Source organism: Dermacentor variabilis, chromosome 6 (assembly GCF_050947875.1).
Source record: "Dermacentor variabilis isolate Ectoservices chromosome 6, ASM5094787v1, whole genome shotgun sequence".
NCBI lineage: Eukaryota > Metazoa > Arthropoda > Arachnida > Ixodida > Ixodidae > Dermacentor > Dermacentor variabilis.
Window position 1 is genome coordinate 8197781 of NC_134573.1, and position 23056 is coordinate 8220836.

Here is a 23056-nt window from a genome sequence, read left to right on the forward strand (position 1 = left end):
AACAGAAGAAATATGAAAGTCATATCACATCTCCATCTTCCTGCTTGATGCTCATACACCATCTGATTTAGGTACAAAAGGACGGGTGAGCAGCATATGAGCGGTCTTTCACTGTACAGACAGCAACTAAAGTACAACTAATGCTGTGGGAAGCTAATGCGGAACATTGTATGACATACACTAAGATATGTATTTTGTAATGTTGACATGCATTAGGTATACAATCACAATACCACAATATGATGTTCTAACTTAGAGCATATACACCACAAACACTGTTCCGCATGCACGTGTAGCTGTTCACTGTGTTACAAATAGCAATACAACATGGCTGCATCGTGGCAAGAAGCTATAAATGCAGGGCTTGCGCATTTCTCCTCGAACGAAAAAGTATGTTAAATGTTCGCATAAGTCGTGCTGAAAGCGGTGTTCATGAAGTGCATGGTGCTGTCTTGCAGACACTCAAACCTTACATGTGAAGTCGGTCCCCTCGGCAACGGCGACAGCTATTTGGGCCTACCACGTGCGATGCCGCGGCAGCATCTCTCGCGTCGGAGGCAGCACTACGCTCAGCTGCCGAGATAGGAGACGGCTGCGGACGCGCGCAAGCCACTTTTCGCGCAGTAGTAGGCCTGATTTTATGGCCAAAATCATCTGCTAACTGCGAAATCTCCTGCAGGAGATGATCCTTTTCAGAGTACTGCTCTTCAGTTCCCGACCTGCGAAGCGTGCGCTATAGATGAATACAACGAGTAGACACCGAACCACCGCAAGACAGAAAAACAAAAATAGGCGCTGGCAATTACGGTGGATAGTACTTACTTCCTCATGTTCGCCCGGTCGTTACGTCGGTACTGGGCGAGCAGCAGGTCCAGCCTGTCGCGGAGTGCGCGCTGGCTGAAGTACTTTCCTGTTGTCGTTTTGATGTTTGTACACACGCTTGCCCATTCTGCCGGATCGGCAAATGTGTTCACTGCGCGAACCTCTCGCAACAAAGCGAGGTCATCTTCCAAACAAAATCGCGTTCGCACAGGTGTGACCGCCTTCGTCGGAGCCATTTTGAAAATGGTCGTCGGAACAAACGTGTAGTCTTCGGCTAAGGCGCGCCCCGGCTGCATTTGTCCTCAAGTTTGGCTTCGCCAGTGGATTCGGCCGTCTCTCCTCACCTGCTTCTTGCCCAGCCAAAGCATTCCCGTGTTAGGCCTACGAGCCAAGAAATCGGCAATCAAATTCGGAATCGGCGGCATCTAATGAATCAGTCTTCATTACACACGTTAGTTGAGAGAAACCGATAACCGTAGTCACTTTTCCTAGCTTAGGAACTGCACACGTTAGCACGAATCGAGCCCAGTTTGGTGCGAAGCTAGAGCCGTCGCTTCGATGGGTGCCGCCATGTTTGTTTACGCAAAACTTTTGGGAACGCTATTTGGGCTCCCGCTAAATCGGTGAAATAGCGTTCCCAACGCAAAACCCAAACGCAGTTTGCGTCTCGCGCATGCGCAGTGGCTTCGACGCTATTTCTTTGGGGCCCCAAAACGTTTGGGGCCCCTATTCTAAAACTCCCTATTACCAAGGCAAACCATTGTGTCTTCTTCCTTAACATATTTTTGAAACTACAACTCAAAACTGATACTGAGGTGCAAGGTCTGCATATCAACTTACCTTGCCGATGAAGCAAATCACAGTGGTGCCTGGATGTTGTGGGACCAACTCAGATGTAGAGATCAGGGTCGGTATAACGTAAAACTATTCCATTCTGTTTTTATTCCAGATCCACCATCACCGCTCACTCATTGGCCCAAATTTTGCAGGCCGCGCCGATTTCGCTTGCCTGCCAAGCGACGTCAGCAATTCTCAGGAACCGAAACGTCAAAGAGATGTTAATGCTCTCATTATGCTTAATTATGCCGAACAAACCCGGCAAAATCGTGGAATAACTGGCGACTGCCCCGTTCTCTTTGGAATACAAAATGGCTGCATTCCTGATTGCGTTGGCGGCGGCTGCTCGTCAGCCCGGGCGCGGGAGGAGAGAGCCCGAGGATGCGTTTGACATGCTAGACGACCTGTTTCGGAGGCACTTTCGCCTGAAGAAAGAAACTGTGCGGTGGCTGTGCGACCAAGTGGCGGAGGAACTCGGAGGCGTGAGAACAACAGCGCTGTCGGTGGATCGACAAGTGTTGTGCGCGTTGCGATTCTTCGCAACAGGCAGCTTTCAAGCTTTGGTAGGGAGCGAGGAGACGATCGGCGTGACCGAGCCTGCGGTCAGCAAGTGTGTGCTACGCGTGGCGGAGGCAATCGTCGACGCCGGGGCCCGCAACAAGTGGGTCTATTCCCCGAGGATGTCGTAGGAGAAAGCGGCCATGAAGGAAGGGTTCCTTCGACGTGGCTCCATTCCCGGCGTCATCGAATGCGTGGACGGCAGCCTTAGTGCCATCATCGCACCGAAGTGCGAGCAGACGGCAGCATTCATGTGCCGCAAAGGCTACTACAACCTAAACACACTGTTCGTAAGTATCTTAATTTTTGTCTGATTCGCCCGTCATAGCAACGCGTGGCTTATGTTGTGCGCGCTCTCGTCAGATCTGCGACGCAGGCATGCGGATCCTCGCCGTCGACGCTCTGCGACCGGGGTCAGACCACGACGCCTACGTCTGGAGAACTACATGGTTGCGTCGTCGGTTCCAGGAGGAACATATTGACAAGGCCGGCGAACACCTCCTCGGTGAGCAGAGGGAAAAATTATACAGTTGCAATTCTGGCAGCATGCAGTAAAATGTGCGCGCGCCGTAAAGAATATTTAAGCCCGAGCCGCTTATGTTATAGTAGGTTATTACATACAGGCGAGATGTAGAAATCTTTCAGTGGTATCTGCGCGAAACGAAGTGACAACACATCTGCGCTGTACTTTAAAATAATTTTTAATATGTGTGTACAGTGCACATGTGTTGTCACATTCTTTTTTACACTGATAGTCATTTATGAATAAAGACTACACAACTGGCACAACTCGAGCTGCCTTGCTGCAAATAGGGATGCTACTATGTCCCAGCTATTGTTATCTATGATCGCAGCTGCGTCAGGTGCTCAGTTTGTATATTCCTTTATTGCAGCCTTTCTGTAGTAGGTGTATGTTACATGACCCATGATTCACTTACTCAACTTTGCGCAGATTTCATACCTTTTTTATGATCATGCAGGTGACAGCGGCTACACCACGGAACCATCGCTCCTGATTCCGGTCCCAGGCCACCCTCCCATGCACACTGCAGAAGGCAGGTACAACACTGCACATGCTGTCACGCGGTCCTTAGTGGAGCGGTTCATTGCACTTCTGAAGAGCCGCTTCCGCTGCCTTCAATGGTACCGCGCCCTCTACTAGGAAACAGACCGTGGTGCCAACATCGTTGCAGTATGTGCATTGTTGCACAACTTGTGTCTTGATGAAGGAGACGTGTATGATGATGTCAGTGATGACAGCAGCAACAACAGCAGTGATGATGAAAATGGCCACCCCTCCCCACAGAGATTTCCCCGAGTGAGGGCAGCACGCATAATGTATCTGAAAGGCTGTGCTGCCGGGACAATGTTATTAGATCATTTGGCCCGACTCGGCAGCAGCACCAGCACTACCTTAAAAGGGTGCGAAGGCGGCTGCTTCGACAGCAGCACCTACCGCAGCAATAGACACATGTCTGACACTGCAGGCAGATGTTTATTACTGCTGCCTACACGCCTAATAGAGAGCAGGAACCAATGTGAAGAAATGTGTGCAGTTAGTGGATAGCGTGCTGTTTTTTATCGAATCTGCTAAATGATAACCAGCGTTTTCACGTATATTCTGCCAGTGAGCTGTCACTACCCGAGATGATTGCATCATTCCACTGTGGCCCTACATGAGAGCCTTTCATTTAGTAGCTGTGGATAGAACACTTTGTGTTCATCAGCAGAATGTTGTAGCCACTTCTCTGGGCAGCTGGGGTTTGTCAAATGATTTGCTGCTGTTGCTTCTGTCATCTTGATGCTATTTCGCTGCTGGCATCACCGGCCCTGTCACCGCCATCTGCACTGTGCATGGGAGGATATCGGTCTTCGTCTCCTCGCTTCCTGCTTGGGCTGAAGCAAAGCACAACACTTTTCGTTCCACCATGTGTACTGTTCTCACATACCTTGTAGGCCCTGCGTTGTTTTGCCACACAGCCACCGCACAATTCCTTGACAAAAGGCCAAGTTATGCTGGAAACGATCGCCTGGCATGTCAAGCGCATTATTCTCCTTTGAGAAAGTGTACATATGTCAATAGTTCCGAAATTGAAGGGACATAAATATTCATTTCACGTGCCAGTTGCATTGTTTAATATCATTCATTTATATCTGCAGTGTAAATAAAAGAATGTGATCCATCTTCAATGCCATCTTTCATCAAAGCAAATCACAGAGCATGACTTCATGGCGACAAAATAGCAGTGTGATATTCACTACAGGGGACCCAGTAGGCCAGTGGGTCGTTGGCAGATGTTAAATCGCATAAGTATGACGCGAGCATAAGGATGATTTTTTAAGCTCGTGCACAACCATTCATCTTCATCCAGCAACTTCACAGCAAGAAATATGTGTCTTGTCTGTCACGTAGTCAACATTTTCGTAGCACGAAATAGAGTTTCTTTTCAATGACTAGTGCCGTAATAAGATCACAATATAAAACAGCTGTCACATGCTTTTAAAGAACGACAAGTGAGAAAATGCTTGGCACTTCGATGGTCTTTCATGTAACAACGGCTGCAAGAGCAGCCTGGTAATGAATGTCAAAATAGTGGCCACATCGATGGCTACGTTATGTATATCACAAACTGTGCTCAACTACAAAGGGGACTAGATTGTATTGCTATCATAGGTAAGGACACCTGAAATATCACAATAACTATCACAGATAACAGGCGCTTGGTGTTAAAAAATTCCAATTCGGCCTCTTTCCTTTCCATAGGCACGACAGATTTGACATTGCAAATATGACATAAGGCATGAAAATTCAATTCCAGTTATCACAGCATTCTAGTTAAGTGCACCTATAGGTTTGCGATACAATGTTGAAGCTGACACAATAGTTATTGCATAGTGTACATCCTCCTTGGGAAAACAGTGCACGTTCAAACATATCAGAAACAGCAAAACAAAAGTAAACATCTAACGAAAATATTGGAAAAATTCGACACATATTATATAATGCCTAACTTGGACAAACTTGAACTGCAAGTAAAAATGCACATGACAAAAACGAACTTGCGAAAAAAAATATGACTTAGGAATAGAAATGTACGGAAAACAGTCATATCATCCTTTAGTGCAAAAAAAAACGTGCATTCGTGTTTCAAATGACATGACAGCACTATCAACTTTCGCTGCCATGGTCACGCATGACCTGCGCATCATTTCAAAAGGCTGGCTACAACTCGTCACAACAGCTTGTGAGGACGTGTGGGCACCACCCCCAAATGCTGCAGCGGTGATATGAACGGAAAGATAGGCAACACTTGTACCTTTTAGCACTAAAGGATGATATGGGGAGTGGGAAAAAAAGAGACCCTATCCCTCATGGCTGAGGCGGCTCGTGGAGCCCATGCGCCAGGGCAGCCAGGAGCTGGCGTCGCGTGGTCGTGATGATGCCAGTGGCCTCCCGCAAACCGCGCATCTCTGCTGCCAGTTGCTGCTGGACCACCCGAGACGCCCTCAGCTCTTCCACCAGCTGCTGATGATGCTGCGAAACAAATGCACTTACTTCAGCTACAGGTTATGCAATGTAAATGTTTGTTTCGCACTGTTTGCAAGTGTTATAGTTTCAGCAAGGTTACTCTTGAGGGCAGTGAGATCATATACATATGACATGAGAAATGGCCGTGCAAACTGATACGGTCTGTTATGTTAAAAACATGGTAAAAGTAGCGAATCCTACCAAGCCTCCTCCACCTGTAAGAAGGCAGTATTGGTGACTAGTTGAATTGATATACAAAAGATGATCACGCTATGGTGATAGATGCAACCATGGACATGTTTTGTAAGTTGCTATGTCGGTCGGTCGGTCGGTCGGTCGGTCGGTTTTTATTTCAGGAAAATCACATCATCCTGCGGGTGGCAGAGACTAAAGGCGTGAGTGCCTGACGAGGTCTCTGCCCCCGTAACATGTGTTAAAGAAAACCTCAAAGGAGATGTATAAATGCGCATGAGTCAATGAGCCCAATGACTACATATGCCTCTCATGTATAATCTTGTAACGAACATTACCATGCGCACTAATCCCCTCATAAAAATGACATGGTCAAGTTGTGCGTACCTGCCTATTTTGCGGCAGCAGCAGCTAGTGGAAGTTGACGGCCTCCGCGTTAGCAGACTCGGCTCCCCTGCGTATACTCGTCGGCTCCCCTGCAGGCCGCGTCTTCCAGTGGCTGTTGCCGAGGTGGCGTACGGGGCTGCTACCGATTTTATGGTCGTTAAAAATAAGATCAGTAAACAGGATAGAAAAATTTTGCTCCGTCCTGCGTAGAGATTTTACTGGTTCATCTCAGGTGGAAGCCCAGAAAAACAATTTTAGCCACAAACCGTTCACAAAAGGAACAGTAAACTTGCATAAACAAAAAGGCACTACATCATTATAAAATGCTACACTGATAGTAATTTCAGCTTGTACGCTACAGAAGCTGTGTTACAAATGGTCCTAATAGTCGAACAGAATATCGCTCCATTTTGCAGTGACATTTAGGCAGGCACTTTTTATTTGCCACGTAAATAATAGAAATACATAATTTCTTTTTAAAAGGTCTTAAGAGACATTGCTTTGTTGCTTTAAGTGATGTGTTCGTATTGCAATAGCTGCTAAAGTGCCTTACGTGCAGTGTAACTTGTGCCGGGCTCGGTGCTAATCGACGCGTGGGCAGCTGCTGGTGGGGCAGAGGGCACGGGAACAGCAGGAGGACACTCTTCGTCACTGGATCTGTCCTGCTGGAACAATAAAGCACAGTAGACATAATGTGATTAAGTTCCATCATCTGTTTGCAATGTCTACTTTAGTTATAGTTTTTCAGTTTCTACAGAAAATTTTCGATGGAGCATGTGACATACTCGTGACTTAGAGCTTTGACAACTCGTTACTAATGCTTTACGGATTAACGAGCCATGCTTGCTATAACAAGCTGCTTCTTAACAGTATTGCTTTAACAGCAGTGGGGCAGCATTTCCATTGCTGCAAAGTACGGATATCATGTGCTGGCATGTGTGCGGAATTGTAAGAAAACACACAGAAGCACACAACGACAAAATATTCACCACCACCGAACGGTGTGGCTGCCCCAGATCGGTACACATAGCAACAAAAATGGCTAAGCACCTCGGCGTCTTCGCCGAAAAAAGTCTACATGAGCGGAGGCTGGGCCGGTTCTCCCGAGTACGCAGCCCTCCAGGCCGCCCAGCTTCCCGCCTCTCATTTTCCTACAAATGCATGAACACCGTGAGCTTATACGTTCCGAAGATGTTGCTAGCAACGGGCTCACCTCTTTTCGGCGCCCACCTGCGCCGCGATCCTCCGGCAGTCATAACAGAGGTGCGCCCATATAGGCGCAAGCGCCGGGCTGTCTTGACTGCCGGACCAATCGCGTTCAGCGCCGCAGCGACTTCCTCCCACAGGCTTTTCTGGGAGCAGCACTCATACTTGGCGAGAGGCTTGTGGCGCCTCCCGCCAAGTATGGGTGCTGCTCACTAAACTCAATGAGCATGGTGGCCTGTGCCGCTGAAACACGCGCGCTTTGCGGTGGAGCCGCCATTTTTGTTCTTGCTCACAATTTTCGCCGGACCGCAGCGAATTAATACCAGCAAATCGTACTGTTTCAGATATCACCATGCCGTGAAAACATAACGGTTACATTTATTTAATGTGTTGTTATTTTTTGGCGACCTAAGGGTTACGTTAAATTTAACACAATTGAGTAACCAAAAAAGCTTTTCTCGTGCAAGTTATATCCAGCAGAAGTATCTGTACAGCCCGCAGGCGGAATCTATTACTGTGCAGCAGTGTGTGGCAGAAGAAAAAATGAGCCTCTGTTACAGACCACCTTCGATCTAAATGAGGACCTACATTCGGAGATAGTTACGATCGTTGATGCAAAACGTTTACTTATCAGCTATCTGTTGAGATGTACTGCCTTCCAACCTTCATCGATTCTTCCATATCCTATGTGAATAAAAGCAAAAGTGAACACCATGCAATCACCGCAGATGTTCAGGTGCTACTGCATAGTCATTAAGCACAAGAAAGAATGATGTGTTTACTCACCGAGCACTAGGCTTTCACAGTCTCCATGATGTTCACAGCTTCCAAAATTCTTCTCGAGCGAAAGTACATGTCCGACACCGCGATTTCATCTAATCGGGCAGCGTTACGGGCAAAAATACACCAAGTGCGCCCACAGACCGACCAGCTCTTTTCATGTAGCCGCCATCTTACGTGTGCGTAGCTAAATGGATTGGATGCAGAATTGGCGCATGTGTGGTTATGACTCGAAAAATGGAAATATTTGTGCTTAATTTCAAGCGCGCTTCAACTTATTTTGCGTCAAAAGATTATAAAAGAGTTTTACTCTCAGCGACATACAATTGTTTTTTATTAGGCGTTTATATCTATATTTTAGTTGCTATGCGGTCCCTTTGCAAGTAAAAAACAAGCAAAACATGCTTCCGGCAACGATGGAGGTTGCTGATTGGGCAGACTGAAAAAAAAAAGTCGCAGGTTCCCGCCCCCATACGCATAAACTGGCGCGTCATTTTGACGTGCGGAGTTTAGAATACTTTTCGTTTGGAGTAGAGTTACGTTATCGCGGCCCAGCACTGATCAGCCACACAGCAGTCTGCTTACACTTTCTCTGCAGGCTCAGCAACATCTGCATTAAAACAAGTGAGATTAGTGCCACGAGAGTATAATGTAAAGAGTGACACTGTGTACAACTTGTTAGGTATAAATTGGAATAAAATGCTGATATTTTGGCCACAGGAAGCTCCACTTTGAGTAAAGAAAGCCTGCAAGATAAGGAAAATACAATGTATGAGTCACCTGTGCAAGAAAGATTAATCGAAGGCCCCTTTTTTTGCCTCACTCCTCCTCTTCATGCATAGATGGCAGTCATGTTAAGTGAACCAGACCAGACTGCCACGGAGTGTAAGCAAAGGTGGGCACTTCATGGGCCATTGATGGTACCATAGCACGACATGCATCCTTACAGTTATTTTAATATGTTTTCTAATGCTGCCCATCCTGTAGGCACTACAGTGTTAAAGCACCCATAAGCCTAACAGAATTACCCTACAGGGCTAACCAATAAGTGTCCACAGCAGCACAACTCAGTATGTCTATCAGGAGGCTTTCATTACACTTTTACAACCATTCTCCTATGGCATCAGCTCAATTTTTGTCAACAGAATACAAGCTTGAAGCATCTGCACAAGCTGAATTCACCGGGGCACCATAAGAAACACCGCAATAGCTTCTTCCCTATTCCACGTTTGATGTAACACTGGCAAGTTTAGTACCATGTGTAGAACAAATCAAATTGTTCTGGAATCAAGTAATCCTCCTGCTTTCATACTCGCAAATCTCACCAGCACTACTAATGACATATGGACCTTTTGTGGACAATGACGCCAAGCGCGAGAGCTGAAGCTTGGGAAAGTTGGTAACAGTTCATTTTGATGGTGTTCATAGCGCACACACACACAAAAAAAAAGAAAAGTGAGACAGAGAGTGAAAAAGCGCTGTCCTCTTTTGCACACTGTGTGTCCCTGATTTCCTTGAAAAGTGTACGCTGCACATTCCACCATCTGCCTGTTTCTTATATCTTTAGCATGTGTGCACTGTGAATAGCATGGAAAGGAACGCTACAATGGATACAAAGAACAATAATCATGCGCTTCGATGCCGCACACCTTTCAGCGACCTAGTTTTCAACTAACATCATGAGTCTGCCACTGTGCTGAAAAAAAAAGCTTACTTAATTTGCTATGCAAGACAACAGTTTGCTATTAGAGAAAATATGGTTGCATTTATTCTATTATTTCGGAAAACTGGTCGCTCTGCAGTACTGTGAAAGATTGGCATCACTGAAAATGAGCTTAATTTTTGAGTAATAAATAAGCATACAGTTAAATGTGCCTCAGTCAACACGGAAAATATCTTTCCATGATTGTTGAGGTAGAAAGATTCACCGAGACATCCCCGACGCACTGTACATGCTTAATGAAGACCGTGCTTTCCCCCTGCAGTCGTTTTCCAGAGCTCCAGTGAACACAGTATGATATAATTTACTGCAGGACATTTCAAATAAATGATCAATATGGCTTGTTAGGGACTTAGAAAATGAGGAGCAAGTGCAGTGGCATATTGTAAGTCTGCTTAGACGTATTTTACGGTTAGTATTGATTATATGCTTACATTAGAACAACACAGATGAAAATACTGACTAAAGTAAGCATTGACCGATGTTTTCATCATCGCCACAGATATTCCACGCGACAATAACACTACCGAAATATAGTATCGTTCTCGATTTGGCCGTCCTGGCTAAACCATTCGCTAGTGCGAAGACCCCCGTGTTGGTGGATTGCAGGTACTGCCGTCCCATTTACAGGCTCGCGATCAAGGCCGGCCAAAAGATGAACGGTCGCTTCCTTCCGATGCATCTCCGCGCCAAACGCTGAAGCTGCGGGCAGCTTCGTTGCATATAGGATCGAAAAAGACGGCAGGAAGCGACGTCACTTGACGAGCGAACAATGGCGGCCCCGTTTCTTTTTTGGAATGCGCTGTCGTCTGCTCGTCCTTGTCGTCTGCGCGTGTACAGAGCTCGGCTGCAAACATGACATCCGGTTAGCGGGTCCCAAATGTGCCGACGCTCAGTTTTTGTCGCTTTTTCCCTCTGGCTTCCGTCATCGCACTTTCTCTTTCAGCATAGTTTGGCTCGCTACGCTTCTCGGGCGAACGCAACGTGATCGCGTGCTTATCGCACTGAACGGCACGAGTTGTACGCCCTCCGAGCGAGGCACACAGACGAAGCGGAGCAGACGACGTTTTCCACCAGCGGACAAGAAAGGCAAACATAATTAGGCGCGGCTTGAAGTTGAATCCCACGAGCTGGAGCGACAAGCACCGAGACCCGACCAGCCACTGCGTTGTAAACAAACAACATGGATTAGAGTTCACATGAGCGCTGCTATATTCACGAGCAAACGACGGTGCCTCACAGGTTTCGAAGTATAATCAGGGACGATGATTGTGATGACTTGAAGGCTTTGGTGAAAACAAGGGGACTACTGTCGGTCACACTGCTTCGGAAGAGAGGAAGCGAAGGACATCCTGACTGTTTTTACCGCCAGCAGGAGTGCGATAACGTTGCTAACGGCGAGGTTAGATAACGCGGACGTGCGCTGCTATCTTCCCCACCCTTTGCACAACACACTGATACACGGCTGCCTGGAAAAGAAGCGAGAAATCATGGATTCGTGCCACAGGAGCAGATCTTCGTAGAAATGTTCTTCAGTCGCCATAAACGGTGAGTTGACCAAGCATATTTTATCTTGTTATAGCGTGCGCTTAACCGTGTCAAGGCAGGCCTTCGCGTATACGCTCTGATCGTCAAGGAAGATTGATGTGTGCTGTGCCGCTTCATACGAGTTTGTTTCGACCATATTTAGAGCCATGGGCTTGCCGCCTTCGTAAAATGGCTTGGCATGACGTCTCACATGTAGTGTGTGAACATGTGAACGCTGTACACCGGCGGCTGGGTAATTATATTTTGTATTTCCCCGTAATACGACGTTGGCGCTGTGGCTACCTAAATAAAAAGAGATTTGGCAAATTAAATGGGTTCCCCTATTCGTTCTGCCAAAATAACTTTTGGTTTCCGTTACAATTAATACGCGCATTAACTCGCTGAAGTTAAACGACAGACCGGTAACACGTATTCCGAACTTTTTTTACGAGAACACGCTGCCAGTCCAAACAAAATAGCTGTTGTAAGCGCGCGCCTTTCAGTGGACTATTTCATTATAGAAACGCGCGCGCCTAAAGCTGAAGCCACCTGGCTGGAATTCATGTTGTACCTATTTGCTTAACAGAGCCACAGATTAGCTGAATCACGTGTAAAAGTATCTTCGACACAGCCGCCGCCGGTGATGCGTATTCTGGGACGAAGTTTAACCGAGCAATAGGAGAAACGCGCTTAAAGAAGGAGTTATTTACAAAATTCATTTACCTAGAAAGTCAGCGGCCAGCCATTGTGTAACCCTGAACAATACTACGGAAAATTTGTGTGACAGTGAAAGCAAAACTACGTAGGCAAAGGGCGCACAAGTAAGAGCGCTTCTGAATGAAGTTACGCAATATTTACAACAGCAAAATAGGACAAAAGACCTAAATGAATGTTAACTTTGATTTTTTTGCTCTTCTCTTCCGCATATGGGCGAGTGCAAAACCGCCGCACGTAGAACCTACGCTGATTCCAGTGTGTTTTCCGATAAATCCAAAGCGCTGTCATACTACAATGTACTGTAGCACATAATCAAAGGCGGCCGGACTATACATGGCGCAGCAACACATGCGCCGAAACTGCACCCCGCAACTTTTCATTCATCGCCAGAGCATGTTGTGCGCGAGTGTAGTGTTTTCACTCTGGAAAAGTGAAGAACCGACTGGGGAGGGGGGGGGGGGGTTCCTAGTATCGTATCACTTCTCAACGTCTCTTTGAGTTATCTGTGTGTGCCAAGCAGCTGCCTCTCGATCGGAACACGTTGCGTCTGAAAATGTCGTCACTTTCATGTTTCGAGAACTTACTTTCCATAGAGTTTCCTACAATAATTACTAGAGAGAACTTTTGCGCTGGAGCTGTTCAGCCATCATGGCAATGATGGCAATGGCACGTTTTCGTGCTTGTGGATTCAGACGTTCTTGTGGCTTTGTTTATTACGCATTGCATGTCTTCAGTGTCGTAAAGTTCGGGGGAATCTACACTTTTCAAAGTGCAGAAGACGCTGCGAACATGCACAATCTCTACTAATGCAACGGATCAGCTTGTCGAAGTGGCCAAACCGAAACGCGCCAAGCGTCTCAAGGAACTAGCTTGCTCGTGAAAAATTCATACGGTAGTTTTATGTCTTTTGCCCACGCATGCGCTCATGCCGTACAATGAGAAATTATAGCGTCCGTGGCACAGTCATTTCACTACCGGGCTAAAAGTCCTGCATTCGAATCCTGCCCTTGGACAATTTTAACAATGTTCATTTAATTATTTATTACGCAGTACTCCGTTGCCCATGAAGAGTTTACAAAGTCCCGAGCCGTTTGAAGATAGAAGGACAATGTTTAGGCAAAACCATGTGCTTTTCATAATTCTCATGTTGGCTGAACCGCCCCGCTTGCAGCTCCCGTAGACATAGCGCCAGTTGGCTCTAGTAATTATTGTATGAAACTATGTTTCCTTATGGCGCGGAAAACATTTTATACAGCAAGTATTTAACAAATAAAAAGCTGCAAAAGGAATCTTTCAGGATTGTGTACAGCTACGAGCACTAAACAGAGCTAAACAACAGAACAAAGAGAGGGACACAGACCAGATTCCAGAGAGCGTCTTTGTCCCCCTCTTCGTTATGTTCTTTGTCGCTGTTTACAGCTCCTAATCATGAATCAACCAGCCCAAATGCGTAGTCTTCTATCCACAGTTTCCAAATTTGCACTTCTCTGAATATAAAATCGCGAAGTTTAATAAGTATTAAAAATCATGAACCATTCCAATCTGTGAAGGTGGATCACCAGAGAAACGTTGTAGAACACGACAGGTGACAGAGAATTTTGAACAAAGGTGCGAACACATTAATTGTCTTGATCGGTGCTCATCGTTACGAAAGGTAAACACACACACTTATTTTTACACACCCGCATTCATTCGTGTTTTTCTTTCGCGATATATTGAGCCAAAGAATTTGAGACCGAAATCAGTCCACCGAATGGCAGTGTGCCAGCGCCGGTCAGCGCCTTTGCAGAGGGAGGGGCAGTATGGGAATGCTGGCATGATGATCGTCATCGGATTCAGCAGTGGAAGAAAACGACGACGAAGGCCCGAGCGGTATTGTTGAGCCAAAGAATTTGAGACCGAAATCACCACACCGAATGGCATTGGGCCATCGCCGGTCATCGCCTTTGCCGAGGGAGGGGGAGTATGGGAATGCTTGCATGATGATCGGCATCGGAGCAAGATGTGGAAGAAAACGACGACGAAGGCCTAAGCGGCATATTGAGCCAAAGAATTTGAGACCGAAATCACCGCACTGAATGGCATGGGGCCAGCGTCGGTCAGCGTCTTTGCAGAGGGAGGGGCAGTATCGGAATGCTGGCATGATGATCGGCATAGGAGCCAGCTGTGGAACGAAACGACAACGAAGGCGCGAGCGGTATATTGAGCCAAAGAATTGGAGACCGAAATCACCGCACTGAATGGCATTGGGCCATCGCCGGTCATCGCCTTTGCCGAGGGAGGGGGAGTATGGGAATGCTTGCATGATGATCGGCATCGGAGCCAGCTGTGGAAGAAAACGACGACGAAGGCTCGAGCGGGATATTGAGCAAAAGAATTTAAGATTGAAATCACCGCACCGAATGCCAGTGGTCCAGCGCTGGTCAGCGCCTTAGCGGAGGGAGGGACAGTATGGAAATGCTTGCATGATGATCGGCATCGGAGCCAGCTCTGGAAGAAAACGACGACGATGGCCCGAGAGGAATATTGAGCCAAAGAATTTGAGACCAAAATAACCGCACCGAACGGCAGTGAGCCAGTGCCGATCAGCGCCTTTGCAGAGGGAGAGGCAGTATGGGAATGCTTGCATGATTATCGGTATCGGAGCCAGCTGTGGAAGAAAACGACGACGAAGGCCCGAGCGGGATATTGAGCCAAAGAATTTGAGATTGAAATCACCGCACCGAATGCCAGTGGGCCAGCGCTGGTCAGCGCCTTAGCGGAGGGAGGGGCAGTATGGGAATGCTTTCATGATGATCCGCATCGTAGCCTGCTGTGGAAGAAAACGACTACGAAGGCCCGAGTGGTATATTGAGCCAAAAAATTTGAGACCGAAATCACCACACCGAATGACATTTGGCCAGCGCCGGTCATCGCCTTTGCAGAAGGAAGGGCAGTATGGGAATGCAGGTATGGTCATCGGCATCGGAGCCAGCTGTGGAAGAAAATGACGGCGAAGGCACGAGTGGGATATTGAGCCAAAGAATTTGAGACTGAAATCACCGCACCGAATGGCAGTGAGCCAGCGCCTGTAAGCGCCTTAGCAGAGGGAGAGGCAGTATGGGAATGCTTGCATGATGATCGGCATCGGAGCCTGCTGTGGAAGGAAACGACGACGAAGGCCCGAGCGGTATATTGAGCCAAAGAATTTGAGACCAAAATCATCACACCGAATGGCATTGGGCCAGTGCCGGTTAGCGCCTTTGCAGTGGGAGGGGCAGTATGGGAATGTGTCGTATAATGTCTCCCTCTGAGAGATCTCCGGTTAACCATTCATTCATGTTCTGGTCTGGCCTAGCTAGATGGCGCACCCCCCTTCGGTCATGTGTCGAGCATTGACCAATCAGGAGGTGACATCTGGCGAGTGAAGCCTACGTGCAATAAACGGCCGTTTGCCGGCCGAGTCCTCAATAGGAGGTCACATATGGCGAGTGAAGCCTACGTGCAATAAACGGCCGCTTGCCGGCCGAGTCCTTTGTCTGGTTTCATCGGGAGCAGTTGTCTCCGCGTCTCCCTCTCTTGCGTAGGGCGCTCGCCGCGCGCTGTCCGGACGCCAGCCCCCGCCGCCTGCCGCTGCCGACACATCTTTTTGGCGAAGAGGATGGGATTTCCGCTCCGGTTCCGGCCGAAGCCCCGGGGAATCAACGACCTTTGTGAGTGAAGCTTTCTTTCCTGTGCCTGCACGGCATGCAAACGCTGCCGACGCACTTGGCGGCGCGAGGATCCAGCGCCTAAGCCTTCGTCAACCCCGCTGCTCTTGCCTGCTCGGTTGCTGCTGCAAGCCCCGGCTTGTCTCCTACCTGGCATGGCATCTTTCGCCTTGAACCTGCCCGTTTTCGTTGAGTTGCTAGGCCCGCCGTCTATTCCGTGGTACAGATGGAAAAAAATTTTCCAGGCCCACCTTGAAGCGGCCGGTGGTGGCGACTGTACGGACGGGCGTGAGCGTGCGCGCTCGTCAGCGTTCTCGCACGAGAAGGACAGCGCAAGTAGTTCGCAGAGGAGGAGCAGGAAGCAGCAAGACAGTCGACTGAAGTAGTGTCAGCGTCAGCCGATAGCGTCCCGGCCGCGTCGGAGTTCCAGAAACTTTTGCGACGTCCTGACCGGCTGTTCGCCGCGTCAAAAAATGTTCTGGCGGAGACGCACGAATTTACCAGCAGAAGGCAGTTTGAGGGAGAAGGATTTCTTGAATTCCTGACCGCACTGAAGGAAAAGGCAGTCCAGTGCAATTTCGGCACGACCTACAATGAGCGCGTCCGAGATCAGATAATACATGGCGGAGCGAACGCCAGCGTTCGCGAAAAGTTATTAGCCCATGGCAAAAACCTTTCCCTGGACAAGGCAGAAGAAATTGGACGCTTATTAGAAGCTCAGCATCGAGTGAACCGCGCGTTCTAGTCTGAAAAAATACGAAGGATCGAGGCAGCCCAACTTGGCGTTCCGTCAACGAGCCAAGATGGCAGACTTCTTCCGGCAAGCCGCCAACATAGCCGACTTCATCCGGCAGGCATACAAGAGGGCCGACTTCTTCCGAGAAGCCGCCAAGATGGTCGACATTTCGCACGAGGCTCCTCCGGGAACCGTGGTGCATGCGATCGGTGTGGCAGCACGAAGCATATCGCGTCTTAGAAGAATTGTCCAGCAAGAAATCGGCGCTGCTATGCCTGCCACACGTTGGGCCATTTCGCTTCGGTATGCCGAAAGACCCTAACAGCTGTGCAACACGTCTCTTCCGCAGAGACGCTGTCTTCATCAACTTCCGCAGGGCAGCCGTCCGCGTCTGTCTTGACGGCAAGCGCTTTTGAAACTAAAAAAGATTTGGAAATTCCGGTCGTAGTTAGCGGCGTCTCCATGCGACTGCTGGTGGATACGGGAGCATCTGAGTCATTGATGACTACTGAAGATTTTAGAAATCACTTTGGTGGACAGCACACGCTGTCAAAAACAACAGTGGACTTGAGAAATTTATCCAAGCACCGCATCGACATTCAGGGTCTGCTTCAACCCACTGTCCAGTTTTTACAAAGGTAGTGCTCCGTAACGTTCCACATCACGTCTACAGGAACATCGCTGTTGGGACTAGACGCCATCCAACGCTTGGGTATACAGATCGACGGTACATCGCTGGCATGCCGTCTAGCATCGCTTCCTTCAGTACAGAGCCCTGCAGGTGTGCCTCCGGGTTTTGATCACCTCTTTAGTGGCGAGTTGTGTCTCGTCAAAAACTTTGTGCACCAAATTCATCGGCGCCAAGGTGTGAAAACAGTATCTTCAAAGTTGCGCAGGCCACCCCTGGCTCTCCGTAACCAGGTCACAAATGAACTGTGACCTCTCGAGGACTGCGACGTCATCGAGCACGTCGAGGCTTCTGAGTGGATGTCTCCACTCGTGGGGGTGCGCAAGAAGGATGGAACCATGCGGCTTTGTGTAGACCTACGGGAACAGGACAGTTTTGTGCCTCAAGTTCAAGAAAGAGTCTCGCAGAAACAGTGGCAAACTAAACAATATGTAGACAAACGTAGAGGAGCTCACGCAACTCGTATCATGGTGGGAGACACCATCTAAATAAGACTCACCAGGAAAGGATTTTTTCAAGTACAGTAAACCTTTTACAGTCAAGGCCCAGACAGGACCATCTACTTTTGGACTCAGTGATGGGAAGACGTGGAATGCGTCTAAGTTAACCCTAGTAGTAAAGGATTCAGCAGATAGTACATTGTCTACAAGTGATAGAGACCTTTTGTACGCATACTCAAACTGGGATAGTCATTCCGATGACTCGTCTGTCGTTACATCGTATTTTCATAGTAATAAGCATCAGCTAACTAGTTCGTTTGACTGTATCACTTCCGAGTCTACACAGCCAGCAGTCGTCTCTGATTCCGTGGGGGAATTGGTAGCCTCCCAGGACTTGTTGGGACGTCGAAAGGAGCTTCCTGGGCAACCCTCTCCAGCTTTGAGCGACACCCACATTCAGTTGTCAATCCAGGGGGAGGAAAACAATAGTGGGACGACTGGGTCTTAAAGTCGACCGATACGCGTCGCAACCCCCGAAGTTCTTCTGAGGTACGCACACATCCTCATCGTAACAGGAAACGGCCTCCGTGGCTCAATGATTTCGTTTCTTGAGTGTAGGGCGTATTGCCATCTTTGAAATGCCGCGGCTAGGGGCCTCGATGTGACATTACAGAGACAGGTCACATGTTGCTTCAACACAGGTGGGAAATGTGTTTTCCTTGGTGCGGGACAATGAAATTTGTGCCCTGTGTTTCTTGTCGGATTTTGTGTTGGGTTGCTTGCAGTGCAGCGTGATACCTGTATAATTTTGTGAAGTGCTAAACGCACGGGAAGTTTCTCAATGACTGCCTGTGTTATGGTGCCCCAAGACTGGTGCGCGTGTGTGTGAAATTGGGGGGGGGGGACGGACTGAAATTGTTCTTGGACTTAAGTGCGTGTGCCTTGTTTGCGCGTTTCACGGTATGGTTACTTTGTTTTCCAGGGGGGAATAATGTGATATAGTGTCTCCCTCTGAGGGATCTCCCGTTAACCATTCATTCATGTTCTGGTCTAGTCTAGCTAGATGGCACACCCCCTTCGATCATGTGTCGAGCATTGACAAATCAGGAGGTCACATCTGGCGAGTAAAGCCTATGTGCAATAAACGGCTGCTTGCCGGCCGAGTCCTCAATAGGAGGTCACATATGGGGAGTGAAGCCTACGTGCAATAAACGGCCGCTTGCTGGCCGAGTCCTTTGTCTGGTTTCATCGGGAGCAGTTGTCTCCGCGTCTCCCTCTCTTGCGTAGGGCGCTCGCCGCGCACTCTCCGGACGCCGGGCCCCCACCGTCTGCCGCTGCCGACACAACAGAATGCTTGCATGATGATCGGAATCGCAGCAAGCTGTGGAAGAAAACGACGACGAAGGCCCGAGCGGGATATTGAGCCTAAGAATTTGAGACCGAAATCACCACACCGAATGGCATTGGGCAAGCGCAGGTCAGCGCTTTTGCAGAGGGAGGGAAAGTATGGGAATGCTTGCATGATGATTGGTATGGAGCTAGCTGTGGAAGTAAATGACGACGAAGGCCCGAGCGGGATATTGAGCCAAAGAATTTGAGACCCAAATCACCGCACCGAATGGCACTTGGCCAACGCCGGTCAGCGCCTTAAAAGAGGGGGGGGGCAGTATGGGAATGTTTGCAAATAATGGGCATCGGAGCCAGCTGTGAAAAAATGGACGACGATGGCCCAAGACGTAATATTAGCCAAGGAATTTGAGACCGAAATCACCGCACCGAATGGCAGTGGGCCAGCGCCTACCAGCGCCTTTGCAGAGGGAGGCACAGTATGGGAATGCTTGCATGATGATCGGCATCGGAGCCAGCTGTGGAAGAATATCACGACGGAGGCCCGAGCGGTATATTGAGGGAAATAATTTGAGACCGAACTCACCACACCGAATGGAATTGGGCCAGCGCCGGTGAGCGCCTTTGCAGAGGCAGGGGCAGTATGGGGATGCATGCATGGTCATCGGCATCGGAGCCAGCTTTGGAAGAAAACTACGACGAAGGCCCGAGTGGTACATCGGGCCAAAGAATTTGAGACCCAAATCACCGCTCCGAATGGCAGTGGGCGAGCGCCGATCAGCGCCTTTGCAGAGGGAGGGATAGTATGGGTATACTTGCATGATGCTCGGCATCGGAGCCAGCTGTGGAAGAAAACGATGACGATGGTCCGAGCGGAACATTGAGCCAAAGAATTTGAGGCCGAAATCACCACACTCAATGGCGCTGGGCAAGCGCCGGCCAGCGCCTTTTGCCAAGGGAGTGGCAGTATGGGAATGCTTGCATGGTCATCGGCATCGGCGCCACCTGTGGAAGAAACCTACGACGAAGGCCCGAGTGGTATATTGAACCAAAAAATTTGAAACCTAATCACCGCTCCGAATGGCAGTAAGCCAGCGCCGATCAGCGCCTTTGCAGAGGGAGGGACAGTGTGGGGAATGCTTGCATTATGATCGGCATCGGAGCAAGCTGCGGAAGAAAACGACGACGAAAGCCCGAGCGGTATATTGGGCCAAATAATTTGAGATCCAAATCCCCGCACCGAACGGCAGTAAGCCAGCGCCGATCAGCGCCTTTGCAGAGGGAGGGACAGTATGGGGAATGCTTGCATTATGATCGGTATCGGAGCCAGCTGTGGAAGAAAATGATGACGAAGGCCCGAGCGGTATATTGAACGAAAGAATTTGAAACCGAAATCACCACACCGAATGACATTGGGCCAGCGCCGGTCAGCGCCTTTTGCAAAGCGAGGGGCAGTATGGGAATTCTTGCATTATCATCGGCATCGGAGCCAGCTGCGGAAGAAAACGACGACGAAAGCCCGAGCGGTATATTGAGCCAAATAACTTGAGATCGAAATCCCCGCACCGAACGGCAGTAGGCCAGCGGCGATCAGCGCCTCTGCAGAGGGAGGGATAGTAAGGGAATGCTTGCATGATGATCGGCATCGGAGCCAGCTGTGGAAGAAAAGGACGACGAAGGCTCCAGTGGTATATTGAGCCAAAGCATTTGAGACCGAAATAACCACACCGAATGGCATTGGGCCAGCGCCGGTCAGTGCCTTTCAGAGGGAGGGACAGTATGCGAATGCTTGCATGATGTTCGGCATCGGAGCCAGTTGTTGAAGAAAACGACGACGATGGCCCGAGCGGTACATTGATCCAAAGAATTTGAGACCGAAATCACCACACCGAATGGCATTGGGCCAGCGCCGGTCAGCGCCTTTGCAGAGGGAGGGGCAGTATTGGAATGCTTGCATTATGATCGGCATCGGAGCCAGCTGTGGAAGAAAACGAAGACGAAGGCCTGAGCGGTATAGTCAGCCAAAGAATTTGAGACCAAAATCACCACACCGAATGGCATTGGACCAGCGCCGGTAAGCGGTTTTGCAGAGAGAGGGGCAGTATGGCAATGCTTGCATGATGACCGGCATCGGAGCCAGCTGTGGAAGAAAATGAGGACGAAGGCCCGAGCGGTATATTGAGGCAAACAATTTGAGACCGAACTGACCACACCCAATGGCATTGGGCCAGCGCCGGTCAGGGAGGGGCAGTATGGGAATGCTTGCATGGTCATCGGCATTGAAGCCAGCTCTGGAAAAAAACGACAGCGAAGGCCCGAGCGGTATATTGAGGCAAACAATTTGAGACCGAAGTCACCACACCGAATGGCATTGGGCCAGCGCCGGTCATGGAGGGGCAGTATCGAAATGCTTGCATGGTCATCGGCATAGGAGCTAGCTGTTGAAAAAATGAAGGCGAAGGCCCGAGCCGTATATTGACCCAAAGAATTTGAGACCCAAATCACCACACCGAATGGCATTGGGCCAGCGCTGGTCAGCGCCTTTGCAGAAGGAGGGGCAGTATGGGAATGATTGCATTATGATCGGCATCGAAGCAGGCTGTGGACGAAAACGACGACGAAGGCCCGAGCGCTATATTGAGCCATATAATTTGAGATCGAAATCCACGCACCGAATGGCAGTAGGCCAGCGCCCATGAGCGCCTTTGCAGAGGCAGGGACAGTGTGGGAATGCTTGCATGATTACGGCATCGGAGCCAGCTGTGGAAGAAAACGATGACGAAGGCCCGAGCGGTATATTGATCCAAAGAATTTGAGACCGAAATCACCAGACCAAATTGCACTGGGCCAGCGTAGGTCAGCGCCTTTCAGAGGGAGGGACAGTATGGGAATGCTTGCATGATGATCGGCATCGGTGCCAGCTGTGGAAGAAAATGACGACGAAGGCCCCAGCGGTATATTGAGGGAAAGAATTTGAGGCCGAACTCACCACACCGAATGGAATTGGGCCAGCGCCGGTCAGCGTTTTGCAGAGGGAAGGACAGTATGGGAATACTTGCGTGCTGATCGGCATCGGAGCGAGCTGTGGAAGAAAACGACGACGATGGTCCGAGCACTATATTGAGCCAAAGAATTTGAGACCGAAATCACCACACCGAATGGCATTGGGCCAGCGCCGGTCAGCGCCTTTGTAGAGGAGGGAGGGGCAGTAGTGAATGCTTATATTATGATCGGCATCGGATCAAGCTGTGGAAGACAACGACGACGAAGGCCGGAGCGTATATTGAGCCAAATAATTTGAGATCGAAATCCCCGCACCGAAAGGCAGTAGGCCAGCGTCGACATCGGCATCGGAGCCAGCTGTGGAAAAAAACGACGACGAAGGCCCGAGCGGTATATTGAGCCAACGAATTTGGCACCGAAATCACCACACCGAATGGCATTGGGCCAACACCGGTCAGCGCCTTTGCAGAGGGAGGGGCTGTATGGGAATGCTTGCAAATGATCGGCATTGGAGCCAGCTGTGGTAGAATACGACGACGATGGCCCGAGAGGTACATTGAGACAAAGAATTTGAGACCGAAATCACCGCACCGAATGGCGGTGGGCCGGTGCGTACTAGCGCCTTTGCAGAGGGAGGGACAGTATGGGAGTGCTTGCATGATGATCGGCATCCGAGAAAGCTGTGGAAGGAAACGAAGACGAAGGCCCGAGCGGTATATTGAGCAAAATAATTTGAAAGCGAAATCGCAGCATCGAATGGCAGTGGGACAGCGCCGATCAGCGCCATTGCAGAGGGAGGTGCAGTATGGGAATGTTTGCATGATGATCGGCATTCAAGCCAGCTGTGGAAGAAAACGACGACGAAGGCACGAGCGGTA

The 23056-nt window shown here is 49.2% G+C and overlaps 1 protein-coding gene and 1 long non-coding RNA gene across 6 annotated transcripts in view; one reads left to right on the forward strand and one right to left on the reverse strand.

Annotated features, from left to right (window-relative positions):
• Positions 1-4308: 4308 nt before the first annotated feature.
• On the reverse strand, positions 4309-10853 carry LOC142584605 (uncharacterized). 2 transcript variants are annotated; one of them, XR_012828824.1, is made up of 4 exons: positions 8318-10853; positions 6879-8215; positions 6326-6464; positions 4309-5752 (listed from the first exon to the last, which is right to left on the reverse strand). It is a non-coding gene; the product is annotated as an uncharacterized LOC142584605 (long non-coding RNA). The 2 variants fall into 2 exon arrangements; XR_012828823.1 differs by having other exon boundaries at positions 6879-10853.
• Positions 10854-11002: 149 nt separating this feature from the next.
• LOC142584603 (uncharacterized) overlaps positions 11003-23056 on the forward strand; it is a 229822-nt gene continuing 217768 nt past the window's right edge. The window contains exons 1-2 of one of the 4 annotated variants that reach the window (XM_075694736.1): positions 11003-11579; positions 15842-15967. In XM_075694736.1, the coding sequence (XP_075550851.1) occupies positions 11557-11579; positions 15842-15967 (149 nt within the window). In that variant the 5' untranslated portion in view covers positions 11003-11556. The remainder of the gene's footprint in view (positions 11580-15841; positions 15968-23056) is intronic. The other 3 variants (XM_075694737.1, XM_075694734.1, XM_075694735.1) reach the window with 3 other exon arrangements.